Source organism: Pogona vitticeps, chromosome 1, assembly GCF_051106095.1.
Source record: "Pogona vitticeps strain Pit_001003342236 chromosome 1, PviZW2.1, whole genome shotgun sequence".
Lineage (NCBI taxonomy): Eukaryota > Metazoa > Chordata > Lepidosauria > Squamata > Agamidae > Pogona > Pogona vitticeps.
In genome coordinates, this window is record NC_135783.1 from 172,069,883 (window position 1) to 172,091,312 (window position 21,430).

At 45.5% G+C, this 21,430-nt stretch overlaps 1 protein-coding gene and 1 long non-coding RNA gene across 3 annotated transcripts in view; one reads left to right on the forward strand and one right to left on the reverse strand.

Moving 5' to 3' along the window:
• Nucleotides 1-21,430, forward strand: part of LOC140701319 (uncharacterized) — a 75,909-nt gene that overhangs the window by 43,067 nt on the left and 11,412 nt on the right. The window lies entirely within an intron of this gene.
• On the reverse strand, nt 3,437-8,814 carry LOC144583976 (uncharacterized). The gene is made up of 2 exons (XM_078378857.1): nt 7,636-8,814; nt 3,437-7,569 (listed from the first exon to the last, which is right to left on the reverse strand). The coding sequence occupies exons 1-2, from the start codon at nt 7,896-7,898 to the stop codon at nt 4,104-4,106; spliced, it is 3,729 nt and encodes a 1,242-aa protein (XP_078234983.1). The 5' UTR covers nt 7,899-8,814; the 3' UTR covers nt 3,437-4,103.

Sequence of the window (21,430 nt, forward strand, 5' to 3'; positions counted from 1 at the left end):
AGATTTGTTCCACTGTGGAATGGAAGCTTATTACTATTACTGTTACTATTACTATTACTGTTGTTGTTATTGTTGTTGTTGTTGTTGTTCTTTATTATTATTATTATTATTATTATTATTATTATTATTATTATTATTATTATTATTATTATTATTATTATTATTATTATTATTATTATTATTATTATTATTGCCTGCTGGTCCTATGCCCCAAAAGATATTTCTTCTCATGAATGAGGCTCAGGATTCTTGTTCTTATTTCTTCAGCATCTCACGCTTCAATTAAACTCCAGAGGAAGATGCCCTAAGGAAACTCCGCCCACAGGGCTTTTTCAGATCAGTGAGTGTGAATAGCCAGGAATCCTGCAGCGTGATGGCGAGACAAGGATAGGAATAAATAGGAACTGTGTGCCATTGTGACATTCAACCTCATGGCCCCTGTTTGTCTCCCCAAACACAGAGCTCACGAAGGCAAACCAAAACACCTCTTGACATGCTGCCACCAGTTGATCTCCTGATCAACTTACTTTACTTAGAAAAGACCAAGGTCCATTCAGTACTGACTTTTTAATAGAACAGGTTTATCGATTACAGTTGGTTTCTGGAACAATTCATAAGCACATTCTTCAAGTTTCCTCAAGCTTCATTATTAACCTTCTGTAGTAATTATCACAGTTTCCACTCAGACTAATCACTCTTCAGACCCCAAACTATCCTTCTCTCTCAGATTCCTAACACAGATTGACCCAGACTCAACTCCCCTCCTTCTCTCTCACGCTACGCCTTTCAACATCTCTTGTGGCCCTGCCTCTTAACCACATTAGCATATCGTGTAGGCATCCTTCAGTCTCGAGAGACTATGGTATCGTGCTCTGTATGGAGGTCTTGGAACAGTGTCTTGTGTGGCTGAGAAGGCCAATTCGAGAGTGACAATCTCTTCCACATTGAAGACAAATACAATCTGTCCCCTGTCCAGCTCCCTGGTTTTGTTTGTTTCGGGACTGCCTCTTTGCCTCGGTCTGCTGTACAAGTGTCTCTTCAAATTGGGAGAGGCCATGATGCACCGCCTGCCTCCAGGCTGAACGCTCAGACATCAAGGTTTCCCATCTGTTGAGGTCCATTCCTAAGGCCTTCAGATCCCGCTTGCAGATGTCCTTGTAATGCAGCTGTGGTCTCCCTCGGGGGGCGGCTTCCCTGCACTAATTCTCCATACAGGAGATCTTTTGGAATTCGATCATCAGCCATTCTCACGATGTGCCCAAGCCAACGTAGACAGCGCTGTTTCAATATTGAATACATGCTGAAAATTCCAGCTCGTTCTAGGACTACTCTATTTGGAACTTTGTCCTGCCAGGTGATACCAAAAATGCGTCGGAGACAACACATATGGAAGGTGTTCAGCTTCCTCTCCTGCCGTGCACAAAGGGTCCAGGACTCGCTGCAGTATAGCAGTGTGCTCAGGACACAGGCTCTATAGACCTGGATTTTGGTGTATGCCGTCAACTTCTTATTAAGCCATACTCTCTTTGTGAGTCTAGAGAACATGGTAGCTGCTTTCCCAATGCGTTTATCCAGCTCGACATCTAGGGAGAGTGTGTCAGAGATCGTTGAGCCAAGATACACATATTCATGAACAACCTCCAGTTTTTGCATGGAGATAGTAATAGAGGGAGGTGAGTCCATGCCCTGGCACATGACTTGTGTTTTCTTCAGGCTGATAGTTAGTCCAAAGTCTTGGCAGGCTTTGCTAAAGAGATTTATGAGTTGTTGGAGGTCTTCAGAAGAGTGGGCAATAATGGCTGCATCATCAGCAAAGAGGAAGTCCCGCATGCATTTCAGTTGGACTTTGGTCTTCGCTCTCAATCTAGTGAGATTAAAGAGCTTTCCATCTGATCTAGTCCGGAGATAGACACCTTCTGTTGCAGTTCCAAAGGCCTGCTTCAGCATGACAGCAAAGAAGATCCCAAACAGGGTCGGCGCAAGGATGCAGCCTTGTTTTACTCCGCTTCAGATGTCAAAGGGATCTGATGTTGAGCCATCAAAAACTACAGTGCCCTTCATTTCCTCATGAAAGGACCTGATGATATTAAGGAGTTGAGGTGGACATCCAATCTTGGGAAGTATTTTAAAGAGTCCGTCCCTGCTAACCAAGTCAAAGGCCTTTGTGAGATCTATGAAGGCCACAAAGAGTGGCTGTTGTTGTTCCCTGCATTTCTCCTGCAACTGTCTGAGGGAAAATACCATGTCGGTGGTGGATCTATTAGCTCGGAATCTGCACTGTGATTCTGGATAGACTCTGTCTGCAAGCACCTGGAGTCTCTTCAGCACAACACGGGCCAGCAGCTTCCCTACAACACTGAGAAGAGAGATACCACGGTAGTTATTGCAGTCGCCCCTGTCGCCTTTGTTCTTATACAATGTGACGATGTTTGCATCCTTCATGTCCTGTGGTACTCCACCTTCTCTCCAGCAAAGACAAAAGACTCCATACAGCTCAGTGATGATGATCTCTTTACAACACTTCAAAACCTCAACGGGGATGTTGTCCTTTCCAGGTGCCTTGCCAGAGGCAAGGGAATCCAAGGCCGCTTTTATTTCTGCTAGAGTTGGTTCACTGTCCAGCTCTTCCAAGACAGGCAGGCACTCAATGTTATTTAATGCCTCTTCCGTTACTACATTCTCTCTAGAATATAGCTCAGAGTAGTGCTGCACCCAGCGTTCCATCTGCTGTGCTCGGTCCTGGATGATCACGCCTGTAGTAGACTTCAAGGGAGCAGATTTCTTCTGTATTGGACAGATAATAACATTGCATAACAAGGGTGAATGCTACAGCTGTCCAGTAAATTCTGGCTTATGGCAACTCTTTTCAGGGTCTTCTAAGTAGAGAGTACAGTACTTAGAAGTGCTTTACCATTCCCTTCTTCTGGGGGTGCTCTGGGACTCTGCCTCTTTCCCAAGGTTACACAGATTGGCTCTACTCCTGAGAGGAACAGTGAGGAACTGAACTCCCAAGGAAGGGTGGGGGAAAAGATATGTAACTTTCTTGTCCACCTTGTGATGTTATGGTAAGTTCAAAAATATAAACAAAAGAAAAAAAAGCAAAAGTTTGGAGGAGGAGGAGGCAAAAAAAGAAGGAAAGGAAAGATTCCCTTACTATGTTACCAGACATTTAGGAAGCACCAAAGAAAAGCTTCAAAATAATATAAATTTCACATATGGAAAGGCCCACCATGTTATGTGATAAATCAAAAAACAAGTGAACCACTTTGTTATTATATAATGTATACAAAACCCAGGTTCTCAAATTCCTTCTGGGGAGAAGAAAAGTGGTGCTAATTTGTATATGTGGCAACCCCAGACCTACTGGAGTATCCCACCCTATAGTTATGCTGCCACCAACCATTCCCTATAAGGAGTCACACAGACCAGGAATGGATTTTGATAAACAAAAGAACAAGGTTTATTGAAACAACAAACAGGGTAAATAAAAGGATCAGGTAAATAGGATACTGGAACGTGGCATAATCCCAGTCATACACCCACAACAGATTGGTTCCCACAGAACACTTTAAGGCAACGCACAGACCCTGAACCTATCAGTTCTGGCTACCTAGATAGAAACCTGAACCTATCAGGTATGTACTAACTGACAAACAGTTGTACCCAGTCTGACACACAGACTCCAACTCCTAACTCTCCACACCAGCTCTAAATATATATACAGTACAGCTCCTCCCCCCTGATGTCCCGCCTTCCACTCCCCATAGGATGGAACTTTCCCTCCAAACCCATGACAGACAGGTACCATCAGTGCTGTATGTGACACCTCCCCTCTTTATAAGTTGTTTTGCGGGGGAAAAGCTAAAGTGCTTTTCTCCAAAAAACAACCAGGATCAAAACACAACAACAGTTATACATTATCATACAATCCCATAACCCATACATACTCACTCTAGGTCAAACATATCACTTATGCATTTAAACATTAATATTTGCAATACATTAAGTTACCTTTATTAATACAAACCAAGCCTGTTCAATAAACAGGTACATTTAACTTTTGGTCACTAAAATATACACAGTCCATGGTTTCTTCGCCGTCTTCACTCGTCGGGTCTTCTTGACAAGGCGTCAGCAACACAGTTCATTGACCCTCTGACCACCTTCACTTCAAAGTCAAAATCTTGCAGGTTTAAAGCCCACCTCATAAGTTTACTATTATGGGTTTTCATTGTCTTTAACCACTGCAGTGGTGAGTGGTCAGTGCACAGAACAAAATGTCTTCCCCAGATGTAAGGTTTGGCCTTCTGAATCGCGTATACTATGGCCAGGCACTCCTTTTCCACGGTTGCCAAATGTCTCTCACCTTTCTGGAGTTTCCTACTCAGGTAGGACACTGGATGCTGGTCACCATTTTCATCCTCCTGGCAAAGAACTGCTCCTACCCCGCTGTTAGACGCATCGGTGTAGATGATGAACTCCCGGTCGAAGTCGGGAGCACGCAGCACTGGATAATGGATGAGCGCCTCCTTCAACCTCCGGAACGCCTCCTCACAGTCGCTGGTCCACGGGATGCGGTCATCAGTCTTCTTCCGCGTCAGATCGGTCAGCGGATTCGCCATCTCGCTAAACCTCGGGATGAACTTTCTGTAGTAGCCCACCAACCCAAGAAATGATTTGACTTTTTTCTTGGTGTTGGGTCTGGGCCAATCACGAACGGCTTCTATCTTGGCCTCTAGGGGTTTGATCACTCCTCCCCCTACTATGTGACCCAAGTATTTTATTTCTGGGCTACCCAGCTGACACTTGCTTGCCTTTACTGTTAGCCCTGCTGCACTTAACCTCTGCAGCACTATCTCCAGGTGTTTCAGGTGATCTTCCTGTTCTATAAGGTAGTTCAGATCCGACATCTTGGAAATGACCCTGTATGGTCCTGCCCATTTGAGCTGCAGTTTGTTCTCCTTGCAGGGCCTAAGCCAAAGCACTTCCTCCCCTGGGTTAAAGTGCCTCTCCCTGGCTTTCTGGTCATACCAGGTTTTCTGTCTGACCTTCTGAGCTTGCAGGTTTTCTGCTGCTAGCTCTAGGTTTCTCTTCAGGTCATTCATTAAAGTGTCTATGTACGTCACAACATCTTGTGGGTCACCCTGGGTGATCTGCTCCCAATTCTGCTTGATTAAATCAAGTGGACCTTTGACTTTTCTCCCAAACAAAAGTTCAAACGGACTGAACCCGGTACTGGCTTGGGGCACTGATCGGTAAGCAAACAAAAGGGATTGCAGCTTCTGGTCCCAATTGTTTGGATTCTCTGCCAAGTAAGCCCTAATCATGCGCATCAGAGTCCCATTGAACTTCTCCGTTAACCCATTACTTTCGGGGTGATAGGCAGTGGTTTCCTTGTGTTTAATTCCACAGATTTGCCATAACCGTTTCATGAGCTTTGACGTAAACGATGTGCCCAAATCTGTGATTATTTCTGAGGCAAATCCCATCCTGGACATATACCCCACCAAGGCATCTGCCACTGTGTTAGTTTCGATGTTAGTCAAGGGTATGGCTTTGGGGTACCTCGTGGCATGGTCCACAATGGTGAGAATGAACCGGTTTCCCCTCTTTGTGGCCTTGGGCAAAGGTCCCACAATATCCACTCCTATACATTTGACCGGGGTGTCAATCACAGGCAAAGGGCACAACTTCGCTTTGGTCCTGTCACGGTTATTCCCCTGCCTCTGACACACATCACATTGTTTACAGAACTCCTTGATCTGCTTCCCTATTTCAGGCCAGTAAAAATTTTGTGTGATTCTCTGCTGTGTTTTGTTCACCCCTAAGTGCGCAGCAAACATGTCAGAGTGCCCCCTTTGTAAGATCATGGGGCGATACTTTTCAGGTACCACTAGCTGACGTCTGATCCCATCTCCCCCTTTTGAGATATTCATCAGGGTCTCTCTATATAAAATTCCCTTTTCCTCGCGAAATCTCGCTGGGGTTTCAGGTGTTAGCTGGGTGTCTGCCACCTTTTCAAAACACTTTCGGAGAGTGGCGTCTGCCTTTTGCTCTTGGCCAAATTTGCTGTCTGTGGTTAAGGTTTCTGCCACAGCTTCGGGACTACCCTCATCTGCTTCAGCCTCGGGCTCTTCAGTACCCCCCTGAACTGTCTCCGTGGTAGCTTGTGAGCGTGTAATCACTAGCACCCTTTTCACATGTTCAGCCAGGTCATTTCCCACGAGCACGGCTGCTGGCAGAGTCGATGAAATCGCTAGCCGCCAAACTCCCCTCCAGCCTTGAAAACTCACAGGTACCTCAGCTACTGGCAGTGAGATCACCTGCCCCTCAATCCCTGCCACCTTCAAGCTCTCATTTGGGATTATATACTTCCTAGGAATAATGTCTGGATGGCACAGGGTCACCTGGGAACAAGTATCCCTTAGCCCCCTATACTGATGGTCAAATATTCCTACGTCCACCCCTGCGGTCTCAAACAATTGCAAATCTGTCCTAACTAGTAAGCAGCGCTTGACCTCCACAAGAGGACCATTTTCCCCAGCCTGATCAGCAGATGTAACTGGTCCAGATTGAGTAGCCATGGCAACAGGCTCCCTCAGTGGCAAGGAGCTTTGCTCTGTCTGGACACAGAACACAGCTTTTGGCTTGGTTCCACTCAAATCATGAGGCAAATTTCCCTTTAGCTGCTTTAATTTCTCACACTCTGAGATTAGATGGCCCTTTCCTTGACAGAAATAACATTTTCTGCTGTACTTGGAGTCTTTCTCATCTGGTTTTGGTTTTCCCTCCAAAATCTGAGGTCTTGGTGGTTTCATGTCTGAGGGCTTCCCTTCAACATGGGCCCCTCCCCCTTGCTGGTTTTTCCCTGGTCCCTGAGAGTACCTGCTGTAGGTTTCTTTGGGCTTACCCACAGTTTTCCCCTCAGCACCTAAGGGCTTCCTTATTTGGTAAATGAAATCTGCGATCTCTGCCGCTTCTGCCACCGATTTAGGTTTCCTCTCCCTCACATGGAACTTTAGTTCCCCATGCAGGACTGAATAAAATTGTTCCAGCGCTATCAGGTCTTTGAGCTGCTGGAAGGTCTCTGTCCCCTCCTGAGACAGCCATTTCTCTAGCAACCTCACCAGTTGGGCCCCCACTTGGGTAAAAGTCTGCTCTGGTTTTTTTGTGAGTGACCTGAATTTTTGCCTCAGCTGTTCAGCATTTATCCCATGCCGGGCAAACACCAGTTTTTTAAACTCAGCGAAGTCCTTCAGCAGTTCCACTGGCATCTCTGCATAGACTTCTGCCAGGCTGCCACTGATTAAAGATCGCATAATGGTCATCTTCTCAGTTTCCCTTACTGAGAAGTCCACAAACGCTCTTTCCACGAGGGAAAAGAACACCTCAGGGCAATCTCCCTTGTTGTACACAGGGAATTTCTTCAGGTCAGTTTTAGACAATTGGCCCACCTCAGAATCTCTATTGTTATTATTGTTCTGGTTCATCATTTCCAATTTTCTTAACTCAAACGCCATCCTCTCTCTCTCCAATCTTTCTTCTCTTTCCATTCTCTCTCTCTCTAATCTTTCTTCTTTTTCCATTTCTAATTGTTTTTGTTTCTCTTCCTTTTCAAACGCCATTCTTTCTAACTCAAATTGTCTTTGTTTCTCCCTTTCCCTTTCCTGTTTCTCTTCCCTTTCCATTTCAAATTTTCTCTGTTTCTCCCTTTCCTTTTCCTCCATTTCCCTCACCCTCAGTTCATGCTGTTGGGCTAGGAGCATTCTTCTGAGTTCTGAGGTCAGTTCTCCCGTGCTCTCATCCTGCACTGAGCCAAATTCCTCCTCAGAACCTTGGTCTCCCTGTGGTTCTCTTACTTTCCCCATTTCTGCCATTTGGCTTCGAGTCAAGCACATAATCCCCCCAGAACAGGCTGCCTTCAAAAGTCACGCCTCAAAATAAAATGACGACTTTTTTCCTTTTGCCTCAGAAACAGCCTTCTATAGACTGCTGCTGTTCCTTCAGCACCAACTTGCAACTGTTGCCAGGTAGAATCCACCCCCTCTGCTAGGCCTCTCAGCAGACAGGCTAGATCCCTGTTACTTCACGCAGCTTTGCCTCAGCCCTTTCCCGCCAAAACGGGTTGCCTCAGAGCTCCCTAATCTAGTCCCCCAATCTGAGTGTGCACGTTCTTCCACTAGCCTACCTCCCCGTGAGGTAAGCCTAGAAGATTACCTACGCGCCCTCAGATTTTCCTTGACTAGACCCCCCTTGCTCTGGGCACACTTGCCAAGGCTTTGCTGGACCACTGGACAACTGGACCAGTCGTATCCCACACGCTGGACACCAATCAATGTGGCAACCCCAGACCTACTGGAGTATCCCACCCTATAGTTATGCTGCCACCAACCATTCCCTATAAGGAGTCACACAGACCAGGAATGGATTTTGATAAACAAAAGAACAAGGTTTATTGAAACAACAAACAGGGTAAATAAAAGGATCAGGTAAATAGGATACTGGAACGTGGCATAATCCCAGTCATACACCCACAACAGATTGGTTCCCACAGAACACTTTAAGGCAACGCACAGACCCTGAACCTATCAGTTCTGGCTACCTAGATAGAAACCTGAACCTATCAGGTATGTACTAACTGACAAACAGTTGTACCCAGTCTGACACACAGACTCCAACTCCTAACTCTCCACACCAGCTCTAAATATATATACAGTACAGCTCCTCCCCCCTGATGTCCCGCCTTCCACTCCCCATAGGATGGAACTTTCCCTCCAAACCCATGACAGACAGGTACCATCAGTGCTGTATGTGACAGTATATGTGAACTGGAGGAACAAAGAGTTGATGAGAACTGAAGTTCAGTTTCAAACAAGTGTTCAGAAGGCAAACTAGGCTGGGGAGCTGGAGCTCCACACTTCATCGTAGAAGCAATGACATTCTCGCCTGACTGCTGGGTTTCAAATTTGCAACCCTGCAGTCCTGCTTCCATTTATATTCATCACTGTGGCAGAGCAAAGTTATAGAGGATGAGGAAAAACACTTCCTCCCTAGTGGACATTGGACAGTCTGTAATTTTATCAGCATATTATAACCTGCATCAGCATGCCAATATCATTAGTGCTTCAGTGGGGAACACTCATCTCAGTCCTGTGGCCACAAAAAGTAGTGAAAGCAGAACTAAAGGAAAAGAAACCAATTAAGTAAAATGTGCCTTTGAGTTTAGTGTCTTGTTGTTAGCCTGCCTGTGTTGCAGAAATGGGTACTTTGTGGCTTCTTCTCCTCCGGCTTAGAATTATAATGATCGAGAGAGTGAGCAAGAAAATGAGCAAACACATTTGGCAAACAGGAATTGTTTGTCCATACAAGGGTGAGGCTATAATTTGGACGAGGGGATCCTGACAGGGACACATGCTGAGTGAAACAAGTCTGAAATCTGAACCCCCAATTGCAGATGTGCCAAAGATTCTAGTTTAGTGTCCTAGTCAGTTCTGACTTTCATAATGAAAATACTCTCTTTGGTTTGTGGCCATGCACTGTGTATAAGAGGCCACATGGATCTGAGTGTTGCAGTGCTTATAATTATGATGTGCCTGGGAATGATTTAGCCACTAGCAATGTGCAATTAGTAGGCTGACATGCAATAAACTAGATGTTAATGGAAATGTTAGGTTTTCTTATACCAGCTTTTGGGGGGGGGGGGAATAGCCAGGGTGTCGGAGCTGATATTTGTAACTTGCATTTCATAAGGGGAAATAGAAATATTTGTCCATGATGTTAAAAATTGTAACATTAAGGAGTCCAAAAGAATGACTACTAGGAACTGGGCTTTTTTGGTTATGGCTCATGCCTCTGGAACAAAGAGAGGTTTGCCAGGCACTTATCCTCTCCATTTTAAAGAAATTAGTTAAAACAGAATTATTTAAAGCTGCTTTTTATTACTGCTTGCTACCTGAGATGTTCAAGGTTGTTTTAATTTGTTTATCCATCTAAGATAGGTTTAGTTAGTTAGAGTGGTTTTATAACTGCTGGATAGCTCGGTGGTTTAGGTATTTGGCTATAGAGCCAGAGGCTGGGAGTTCAGTTCCTCACTATGCCTCCTTGACAGGAGCTGGACTTATCAGTGGTGTTGAGTTATTCTGGGAGCAAAACATGGCAAAAAGAAACCCGTATTTATTCTTCAGGCAAAGCCGTGAGCCTCTTGGCTTCTGGAGTTTAATGGCTTAGTGAAGGTAGAAGGGAGGTCAGGCTGGTTAAATATTTAAGGAATGCCATCTATCCATAACTGAGAAGACAGTGCCTGGTCTTCTGCGTTCCTGTTAATGGATTACCTTTCCAAGGCATTATCAAGAGCAAAGGATGTTGAAAACAGGACACCACTCCTGCAATATTTACTTAAGCCAGAAAGGGTCATCGTAGAGGGCATCCTCTCAACTGAATATACATTGTTTTTATCAAGAAGGTATTCCAAGAAGAAAGAGGTTGGTTAACATTGAGAAGCAACAGAAAGTAATGACTGGAGAAACATGCATTCACCCATAGTAGCTGAACATGTTATCAAGGAATATATGATGAGAGCAACAAAGATCATACAAGCACATGTTTTGTTGCTAAATCTGAAAAATCCAAGTACCATGTAGTCCATGTGCACAAACAAAAGTCTTAGTTGACTTTTACTGGATCACTAAAACATTATAGACAAGGCAATAATTAGTTTTTTTTAAGTAGTTCAAAGCGCTTCTTCACCAGACAAAGATATTATAATATTTGGAGGACTGGGAAAGAAGCAAAAAAGTCTCCCCAGCAGTGGCACCTGGTGAGCACTGTGGTCAGTAGGACAAAAGGCACAGCAATCAATGGTAGCCAAAGACTGAGGCCGAGGTAACAGGCAGGGTTAAGGTGACCTCTTACCCCGGAATAAATACGCAAGACCAGAGATATGGGTTAAACATGGGCCACACTTTATTATAATATAATCATTGTTGCCAATCATTTGGCAAAGGGGGGGTCCTGATGTAGTGTGGATTCTGGTTTCTAACCTGGGTCAAAGGACCCTTCTAAAAAACCAATGTGCTAGTCCCTGACCTCATTTCTCCCAGTCTTGAAGACAGTGGGAAACTCTGCCGACCCAAATTTGACCACCCTGGATCTTGTGCCACTCTCTCTATTGTGCCTGATGATCCAGGTGCGTCCCCAGCGCATCTCCCCCCCAGCACTGTAATCGCATGAGTGCTGGGAGTTCAGATGAGCTATAATTACCTGCTATTACAATTTTACTTCCTTCTTCAAATACCTGTTTAATCCGCACGAACCACCACAGCATTGGGACTAGCCATGCTAAATCCCAAGCCTGCCATCGAGCTGATCAAGCTCCAAAAGCAGCCCCCCCCCTTTGATGTATTCAAGGAAGACATCCAAACCTCGTTTGGACAGATGAATGTCATCTGATGGGAAAAATTCTGGCCTATCCAAATGGATCCTGTGGTGGCTGACCATTGATCTCAGGCCTCTGCAAACAGCTCTGCTGACTTCCCTGTTAACACTCCGACGGGCAGTGTTTACAGGTAAAAATTGTCTCCCATCCCTCCAAAACAGGTGAGGGATGATCATTGACCATATAATATGCATGCCAGGATAAGTGCCCCTCAACCAAGTGAGGTCACAGATCACATCCAGAATCAGGGCCTTCCCAGGGTAGTGCGCCACATCATTGCCACCCAGGTGTATCCCCAACACGTCTGGCGGGTGTCATCCAAAGGCAACCGCATGACAAAGCGGGTCCCACAGCATGACGTGGTGCCCCCTCCATTCAATGTGGGCCTGCACATCTAGGCAGAAGGTTGCTCCCCAAAACACATAAATGTGGCCCACAAATAACCTCCCATTGCCTACAAATCCCCTTCAAAAGCTCAGGTGATATAGGAGCTCTTGAATCCTTTACTCTACCACTTTCCTTAGACCAGCCTTCAATCATCTTCTGTATACGGAAATCTGAAGAGTAGTCAGACAATCCCTTAATTTTTGCATAAAAGGCCAAAGCAGATAGCTTGCCTTGAATAGTTCTTAGCACCAAACCTTGTCTGTTTAACGACACTATAAACTGTTGCAGATGGCCAACTGGAACTGGCGAAGTATGGTCCAAGCCCACTGATTCTCTAAATTTTTGGAACTCTCTACTCATTTTAGAGTACCCTTTTCTTGTCTTTCTATCACCCTCTCCATGTCCTCACGCCAATTTGCCAGACCTCCAAGGGAAGAATCTCTGGGAATTCGCTGACCCCTGGATCTAGTTCCCTGAATGGTTGAATCTGTTGGCATGATAATGCATCTGCTAAGCTATTGTCAATGCCAGGTATGTGCCGGGCATTAAAATGTATTAAAATGTTAAACTTCAATGCCCGCAGTGTAAATGCTCTCACCAAAGTCATAACCCTCTCTGAATGAGACGTGAGACTATTAACGATGTGGACTACTGCCTGGTTATCAGACCAGAAGTGTACCACTGAATCCGCCCATTCCTCTGCCCAGAGCCACAAGGCTCCAACTATAGGAAAGAACTCTCAGAATGTCAGATCCCTCGTGATACTTGCCTGATGCCAGTCATCAGGCCAAGTGCCAGTGAACCACCTACCTCTATAATAAATTCTAAAACATGCAGCATCTGACTGGACCTGAAATTCTGCTTTAAGCAGCCTCTGACTTCTCCAGAAGGATATGCCATTGTACTGGTCTAAAACTGTCTCCAGACTTCTAAATCCTCTCTAATACCCTGTAGAATGGATGATGCAGCCCACACATAGCCTCGCAAAGCCAGCACAGAAAGGCTCGCCCAGGTGCCACCACCCTGCAGGTGAAATCTAGGTGACCCACCAATTCCTGTAACTCATGTAGGGCCACTTTTTTCTTTTGTTCCATTGAAGCTATCCTGCTCTTGAAATCCTCTAGTTTTTCCAGTGGCAACCTAGACGTCTGCTGGACTGTATTTAATTCAATCCCCCAAAAATGTCAGGGTTGGGGATGACCCTTCCATTTTTTCTTCACCTAACAGAAGACCTAACTCATTGGCCATTCCCCAGAAAGTATCTAATGTAAATTTACACTTTCCGGTGTTCTACTCCCCACAAAAAAGATAATCATCAAGATAATGGGCTCTACTATTATGATCCACTCTAATCCTAAGCTTCCACTCAATGAAGGAACTAAAGCATTCAAAAGCTGCGCAAGAAATAGAGCAGCCTATAGGTAACACCCTATCTATGTAAAAGGACCCTTGAAGCTGGAATCCTAACAGGTCAAAATCCCATGGGTTAACTGGCAAAATTCTAAATGCAGACTTAATATCACATTTTGCCATTTCTGCTCCCACTCCGCATCAGCAGACCATACTAACTGCCTCGTCAAAAGATGTGTAACAGACTGTACACAATTCCTAAGGAATTGCATCGTTAACTGAGCCCCCTTCAGGAAGGACAGGTGCTGAATTAATCTAAACTCTCCCGGTGCTTTCTTAGGGATGATGCCTAAGGGTGATACTTGCAATGTATCTAGGGGAGGCATTGCGAATGGCCCCAACACTCTCCCTTCACACACCTCCTTATCTATCTTTTCCTGCCCAACCCTTTCCATTCTGTGTACGGATTTAAGTTTTTTTTGCTAAGAATGCCTATGTTCACCCACTGCTGGTATCCTAAAGCCCTCCTTAAAACCAGATACCAAAGAATTGCCATCTTCCCACCTGGGGTAGTTCGGCAGCCATGCTTCCAAGACTGCAACTTTAATAGAGCCTCGTGGCGCAGTGGTTAAAACGCTGTACTGCAAGCTAAAACTGTGCTCACGACCTGGGGTTCAAATCCCAGGTAGCCGGCTCAAGGTTGACTCAGCCTTCCATCCTTCCGAGGTCGGTAAAATGAGTACCCAGCTTGCTGGGGGGGGCAATGTGTAGCCTGTATAATTAAAAATTGTAAACTGCCTGGAGAGTGCTTGTAGCGCTATGGGGCGGTATATAAGTCCAATAAATAAATAAATAAATAAATAAAATAAATTGGGCTGGGCCCCTTTACCTGGGTTACTGCTTCTGCTGATAGTTTTCTTTCTGCTACCCGGGCCTCTTGACTGTCTTGCGGCATTAGCCCTGAAGCACTTGATGCTGGGGTGCTGACCACCGCACACCATGCATTCATGATTACATTTTCACTGCTTCTTGGAGCACACTCCCTTGGAGTTGTACTCCCAACACACCAGGCAGGGTTGAACTACCTGCCCCGTGCCAACATGGGGAATCACATTTACAGCAGTTTTCCTAATTAAGTGTCCACTGTCTGTTCTATCACGCCAGTTAGCCCTGGCTGGCATCATCAGCTGCAACCAAAGCCCTGCCAATGGCTCATCCCATCATAGATTGGGGTGGATGGCACTTCTCATATGAAATGCTTTGCCGTAAGAAAGTGATGCCTGTTACAAACAGCTATGATGTCACCTGTCCTTCAAGGTTTAGGCTGGAGTGTTAACATCAAATGGTGGTCGGAAGGCGGGACATCAGGGGGAGGAGCTGGGATATATAGGGGTGTGTATGTGTGTGAGGGTCAGATCAGGATCTGTGAGTGTTGAGAGGAGATAGTGATCAGACTGTGTGGAGATATGAGTCTGTGTGAGCTAGAGCCTTTCTTTATGTGATTACCTGATTTATTTGTTATACCAATCTTAATGTACCAATCAATAAACTTTAGTTATTTTGTTTGAAATCCATTCCGACCTGAAGATACTTATTGCAGGGGATGGTTGGTGGCAGACTACCAGAAGAGTAACAGTGGAGTGACGTAGCGACCTTCCTTTGTGAGGTAGAAGGAGGCCGTTACAAAATTTTGGTGGCAGCGGTGGGATACGAAGAGATCCAGTGAAGCCTTGGCCGAATCGCACCCAGAGCAAGGGTATTTTAGTCAGGGACGTCCGAGTGGACACGTGGGTGACCTTCTAGGACTTGTCTCAAGGGGAGAAAGTCTAGTAGAGGGGTGCTGAAACTCAGACTGGGGACTAAGATAGGGAAGCTCTGAGGTGACCATCTTTGTGGGAAGAGTGACCCAAAAGGCAGAGGCTGTGGTGGGGCTGGCCTGTCCTGAGTTTAGTGGAACTCTGAGGGGACAGAGCGGAAGCCAAAAGACAGCAACGCTGAGGGAACTCTCCATTTAGACAGCAGAGCCTGAGGAGAGGCAGAGCTGTGTGAATTAAGATTGGTACCAGAGACAGAGTAAAGAGAATTCACTCTGTTTAGTAAGAGGCCTAGTGAAAGGGGCAGGAGCCCAGTTACTGTTTCTATCTGTCAGTGCTGGAAAGGACAGTGACAGTACAGTGGTGCCTCGCATAACGATGTTAATTGGTTCCAGAAAAAAAACGTTATGTGAAAACATCGTTATGTGAAGCACCATTTCCCATAGGAATGCATTGAAAATCGGTTAATCCGTTCCAATTGGAACGGATTATCCGGTTTTTTCCCTCCCCCCCCGCGGCTTGGATCTGACCCATGGCGGCTACCTCAGCCATGGCTGGACTCCCTAGAGTCCGGCCATGGCTGGGGTAGCCGCTGCGGCTCAGATCCAAGCTGCGGGGGGAAGGTGGTGGGATTGGGATGCCTTTCAGGCATCCCGGGCTTGGATCCCACCAACCGCCGATTACCCTTTAAGCGGCAGAGACAGGCTGGGGGGTGGATCGGGGAGCTTGAAGCCTCTCCGCGCCACCTACCCCGGCTGTTCTCGGACTTCTGGAAGTCCGAGAACGGCCGGGGTAGGCGGCGCGGAGAGGCTTCAAGCTCCCCGGTCCACCCCCCAGCCTGTCTCCGATGCCGGTAGCCTCCCCGCGCCGCCTACCCAGCCCGTTCTCGGACACCTAGGTGTCCGAGAACGGGCTGGGTAGGCAGCACAAGGAGGCTTTAAGTGGCGGGGACAGGCTGGGGGGTGGATCGGGAAGCTTGAAGCCTCCCCGCACTGCTTACCCAGGCCGTTCCCGGACTTCTGGAAGTCCGAGAACGACCGGGGTAGGCGGCGCGGAGAGGCTTCAAGCTCCCCGGTCCACCCCCCAGCCTGTCCCCGATGCTTGAAGCCTCCCCGCGCCACTTTCCCCAGCCGTTCTCGTACTTCCAGGTGTCCGAGAACGGCCGGGGTAGGCGGCGTGGGGAGGCTGCTGGCGGCGGGGACAGGGTGGGGGGGTGTCCGCAAGGCTTCCAGGCAAAGGCCTGGAAGCCTTCGACACCCCGGTACCCTTCCCCCGCCGCCACTGAGAGCCTTCCGAGCTCTCAAAGGGTTTTCTCCAATATCGGAGGGGGCCCTTTGAGAGCTCGGAAGGGAATTGTCGGCAGGGGACGGTGGCTTCGGGGTCCTTCCGAGGCCGCAGCCCACTGCCGACATTTTCCCCCAGCTGAGCAGCGGGGCTTCAAAGCTCCCGCCGCTCAGCTGGGGGAAAATGGTGCCTATGGGGAAAAATCGCAAAGCGATTTTTCCCCATAGGCAAGATCGTTGTGCGATCGCAAAAGCGATGGCAACAAAGCCATCGCTATGCGATTTTTTCGTTAAACAGGGCACTCGTTAAGCAAGGCACCACTGTATATCTCACAGACTCAGAGTAAAGAAAAAAAATAGTGTTCTTTTAAACTGAGGCTTGAAAGTAGAAAACAACCTTTTGGGTGAAAGATTATGCCCTTGACAAGGAGAAAAATGACTGAACAAAGCCAGTTTGAGGAGGCAGTTGTCTCTGAGGAACAGTTTAGTGAGGAGGATGGAAGAATTCTCTCAGTTCAGGAGAAAGGGGCTTCAAGTGAAGAATTAGGAGACCTCAGAAGAATTGAGTTAGCGCAGGCTCATGAATTGAGAGTGAGGGAAATTGAGGCACAGATAGAAAGGGAAAGAATAGAAAAAGAGGCACAAATGGAGAAGGAAAGACTAGGAATAGAAAGAGAGAAAATGGAAATGGAAGAGAGATTACAGAGAGAGAAAATGGTGTTTGAGATACGCAGACTTGAGTTGATGAATCAAAATAATAATAACAATATGAATTCAAGTACTGTTGAGGGTCAATTGTCAAAAGCTGACCTAAAGAAATTTCCAGTCTATAAGAAGGGAGATTGTCCCAAAATTTTCTTTTCCCTTTATGAGAGAACATGTACAGATTTTTCTATAAAGGAGTCAGAAAAAATGACAATTTTGAGATCATTAATTAGTGGAAGCCTGGATGAGGTGTACGCTGAAATGCCTATTGAGTTAATAAAGGATTATTCTGAGTATTAAAAGCTTATATTTGCCCGTCATGGCATCAATGCTGAACAGCTAAGGCAAAGATTCAGATCACTCACCAAAAAACCAGATGAAACATTCACACAGTTAGGAGCAAATTTAGCTAGATATTTGGATAAATGGTTGGCACAGGAGGGAGTGCAGACATTTCAAGAATTGAAAGATATTATAGGGCTAGACCAGTTTTATTCTCTTCTACAGGGGGAATTAAAATTTCAAGTCAAGGAAAGGCAGCCTAAAAACTTGAAAGAAGCCACAGAGATTGCAGATTTTATAACACAGATCAGTAAACCAATATATTCTGAGGGGGAAAATGTGAGGAAGACAGGGGAAAATTATAATAGATTCTCTCAGGGACACGTTAGGAGCCAGCAGGGTGGAGGTAGCCATTTTGGAGGGAAGCCCTCAGAGCAGAAACAACAGAGAACTCAAAATTTAGAGGGAAAGGGAAAATTTGATGAGAAATACTCTTGGAACAGCAAAAAATGTTGTTACTGCCAAGAAAAAGGACATTTGGTCTCAAATCGTGAAAAACTAAAACACAGGAAGGAAAATTTACCTCAGAATATGAGTGTAAACAAGCCAAAAGCTGTTTATTGTGTTCAGAAGGAACAGAGAACTCCCCCGCTGGAAGGGACCGTTGCCATAGCAACACCAGCACAACTTGATACAACAGCTGAGTGCTGTGATGAAAGTATCCCTCTGGCTGAAATAAAACACTGTCTTCTGGTTAGAACAAATTCTCAACTTTTTGAGGCAGCTGGAGATAATATTGGGATTTTTGATCACAACTATTTAGCCCTAAGGGACACTTGCTCACAGGTGACCTTGTGTCATCCTGATATCATACCCCAGGAGTACATATTACCTCAGGAGAGTCTGACAATCAAAGGAATAGGGGAAGAGTTAATCGTTTTGCCAGTAGCTGAAGTTTTTGTGCGTTATAAAGGATGGCAGGGAAATTGGAGAGTGGGGATTTCTTCGCAACTGCCAGCCGCTGTTCTTGTGGGAACAGACTTGGCTGAACATGTTAAGAGGGTGTTAGTTCTTACACGTTCACAAGACCAAACAGAGACAGCTAAGGAAGTTACTGATGTTCAGGAGGTGAGAGAAAATGAGGGTAGACAAGAAGCAAAAGCAGTTACACTTGAGTTACCTAAAAGCAGTATATTTTCACAAGAACAAAAAGAAGATCTTACTTTAAAAATTTGTTTTGAGAAAGTGACAGGAGTGCAGTTAACCCCTGAAACTCCAGAGAGGTTCCACATCAAGCAGGGAATATTATACAGAGAGACACTGACGAATATCTCAAAAGGGGGAGATGGGATTCGAAGTCAGATAGTGGTGCCTGTAAAATATCGCCAGATGATCTTAGAAAGGGGGCACTCTGACATATTTGCTGCACACTTAGGAGTAAACAAGACCAAGCTAAGGATCACACAAAACTTTTATTGGCCTGAGATAGGGAAGCAAATTAAAAACTTCTGCCAAAGATGCGATGTTTGCCAGAGACAGGGTAACAACCGTGACAGAACCAAAGCCAAGTTATGCCCATTACCCGTGATCTCTACTCCATTTAAATGCATAGGTGTGGACATTGTAGGGCCATTGCCTAAGGTCACAAAGAGGGGAAACAGATTTATTCTCACTATTGTGGACCATGCCACTAGATATCCTGATACTATTCCCTTAAGTAACATAGAGACCAACACAGTAGCTGATGCCTTAGTAAGTTATATGTCTCGGATGGGCTTTGCTTCAGAAATAATAACAGATTTAGGAGCATCTTTTACTTCTAAGCTCATGAAACGATTATGGCAAATCTGTGGGATTAAACATTTAGAAACTATCGCCTATCATCCTCAGAGCAATGGGTTAACTGAAAAGTTTAATGGGACCCTAATGAGAATGATCAGAGCTTACTTGGCAGAAAATCCAAACAACTGGGATCAGAAACTGCAATCACTATTATTCGCTTATAGATCAGTGCCACAAGCCAGTACAGGTTTTAGCCCATTTGAACTTTTATTTGGGAGGAAAGTGAAGGGACCACTTGAGTTAATTAAACAGAACTGGGAAAAGATCACAGAAGATGATCCACAAGATGTAGTTACCTACATAGACACGCTAATGAATGACCTGAAAAGGAATTTAGAGTTAGCTTCAGAAAATCTACATGCACAGAAAACTAGACAGAAAACCTGGTACGATAGAAAGGTGAGGGAAAGACAGTTTAGCCCTGGAGATGAGGTACTTTGGTTAAAACCTTTCAAAGGGAACAAGCTACAATTAAATTGGGCAGGACCATATAGGATTATTTCAAAAATGAATGACCTAAACTACATTATTGAGGAAGAAGAACACCAAGGCAGGAGGGTAGTTCATGTTAACGCTCTGAAACCTTACTATAGGGAGGAACAGAGAGTTTTATTCGCAATGAAAGCTGCTGATAGGGAGGAACATGACTTGCCTTATTGGGAAGGTAGGGGTGAAGTTAGGTACAACCCAGAGGAGGTGAGAATCAGCCCTGCACTCACCCTAGATCAGCAGAGAAAACTGAAATCGCTAGTTACCAAATATTATAAGGTCTTTTCAAACAAGCCTGGGTTAGCTAAGGGAGTGATGCATAGGATCCATACTGGAGATGCACCCCCGCAGGCAGTAACCCCATACAGAGTAACAGGACCATATAAGGACAAGGTGTGCAAGGAGTTGGATGAAATGCTCAAGGAGAATATCATTGTACCATCTTCTAGCCCTTGGTCCGCTCCGATAATTCTGGTTGATAAGCCGGATGGAAGTGTTAGGTTCTGTGTTGACTATAGGAAACTAAACCTTGTGACCAAACCTGATGCTTACCCTATGCCCAGACTGGACAACCTGATTGAAACTATAGGGGGTTGTCGATACATCTCTTCATTAGACCTAGTTAAGGGTTTTTGGCAGGAGAGGATTGATCCTAGAGATCAAGAGAAGACCGCTTTTTGTAGCCCTTTTGGTTTATTTGAGTTTCGAGTCCTCAGTTTCGGCCTAAGGAATTCGCCAGCCACGTTCCAAAGGCTGATGGACCAGACTTTACAAGGGCTCAGTGATTTTACAGTAGCCTACATAGATGACATAGGTATCTTCAGTAACACCTGGGAAGATCACCTAAGACACCTAGAAGTAGTACTGCAGAGGTTAAGTGCGGTAGGGCTAACCGTGAAAGCAAGCAAATGCCAGCTGGGTAGCCCAGAAATAAAGTATTTGGGTCATGTTGTAGGGGGAGGAGTAATCAAGCCCCTGGAAGCAAAGGTAGAGGCAGTACGTGATTGGCCTAGACCCAATACCAAGAAAAGAGTAAGATCATTTCTTGGTCTGATAGGCTGCTATAGGAAATTTATTCCTAGGTTCAGCGAGATGGCAGCGCCGCTGACCGAGCTGACGAGGAAGAAGACTGATGACCACATCCCATGGACCAGTGACTGCGAGGAGGCGTTCCACAAGTTGAAGGAGGCGCTAATCCACTATCCAGTGTTGCGTGCCCAGACTTCGACCGAGAGTTTATCGTGTACACAGATGCATCCAACGCCGGGGTAGGAGCTGTCTTGTGTCAAGCTGATGACAACGGAGACCAGCATCCAGTGTCCTACCTTAGTAAAAAGCTTCAGAAAGGAGAGAGACACTTAGCTACTGTGGAGAAAGAGTGTCTTGCCATTGTTTATGCGGTTCAGAAGTTATCACCATACATCTGGGGGAGACATTTTATCCTTTGTACGGACCACTCCCCACTGAGGTGGTTAAAGACTATGAAAACCCACAATAGTAAACTGATGAGGTGGGCCTTGCTGTTACAGGATTTCGACTTCGAGGTTAAGGTAGTCAAAGGGACGATGAACTGTGTGGCTGACGCCTTATCCCGAAGACCAGAAGAGTGAAGACGACCAGATGGACTTTGTAAATTGGCTAAAGTGGTTTAACTGTTTATGAATATGGGTTTGTTGAAATGTTGTTCTGTATATGTATATGGAAATGAGTAATTGTGTGTATTTTTTTTGATGAACAGAACAATTTAAGTGTATGTTGAATATTGATGATAAGTATTTGAAATGGAAGAAATGCTGTAATGTGTTGTGATGTTCTAGAGTGAAAAGATGATTAATGTGGTAAGT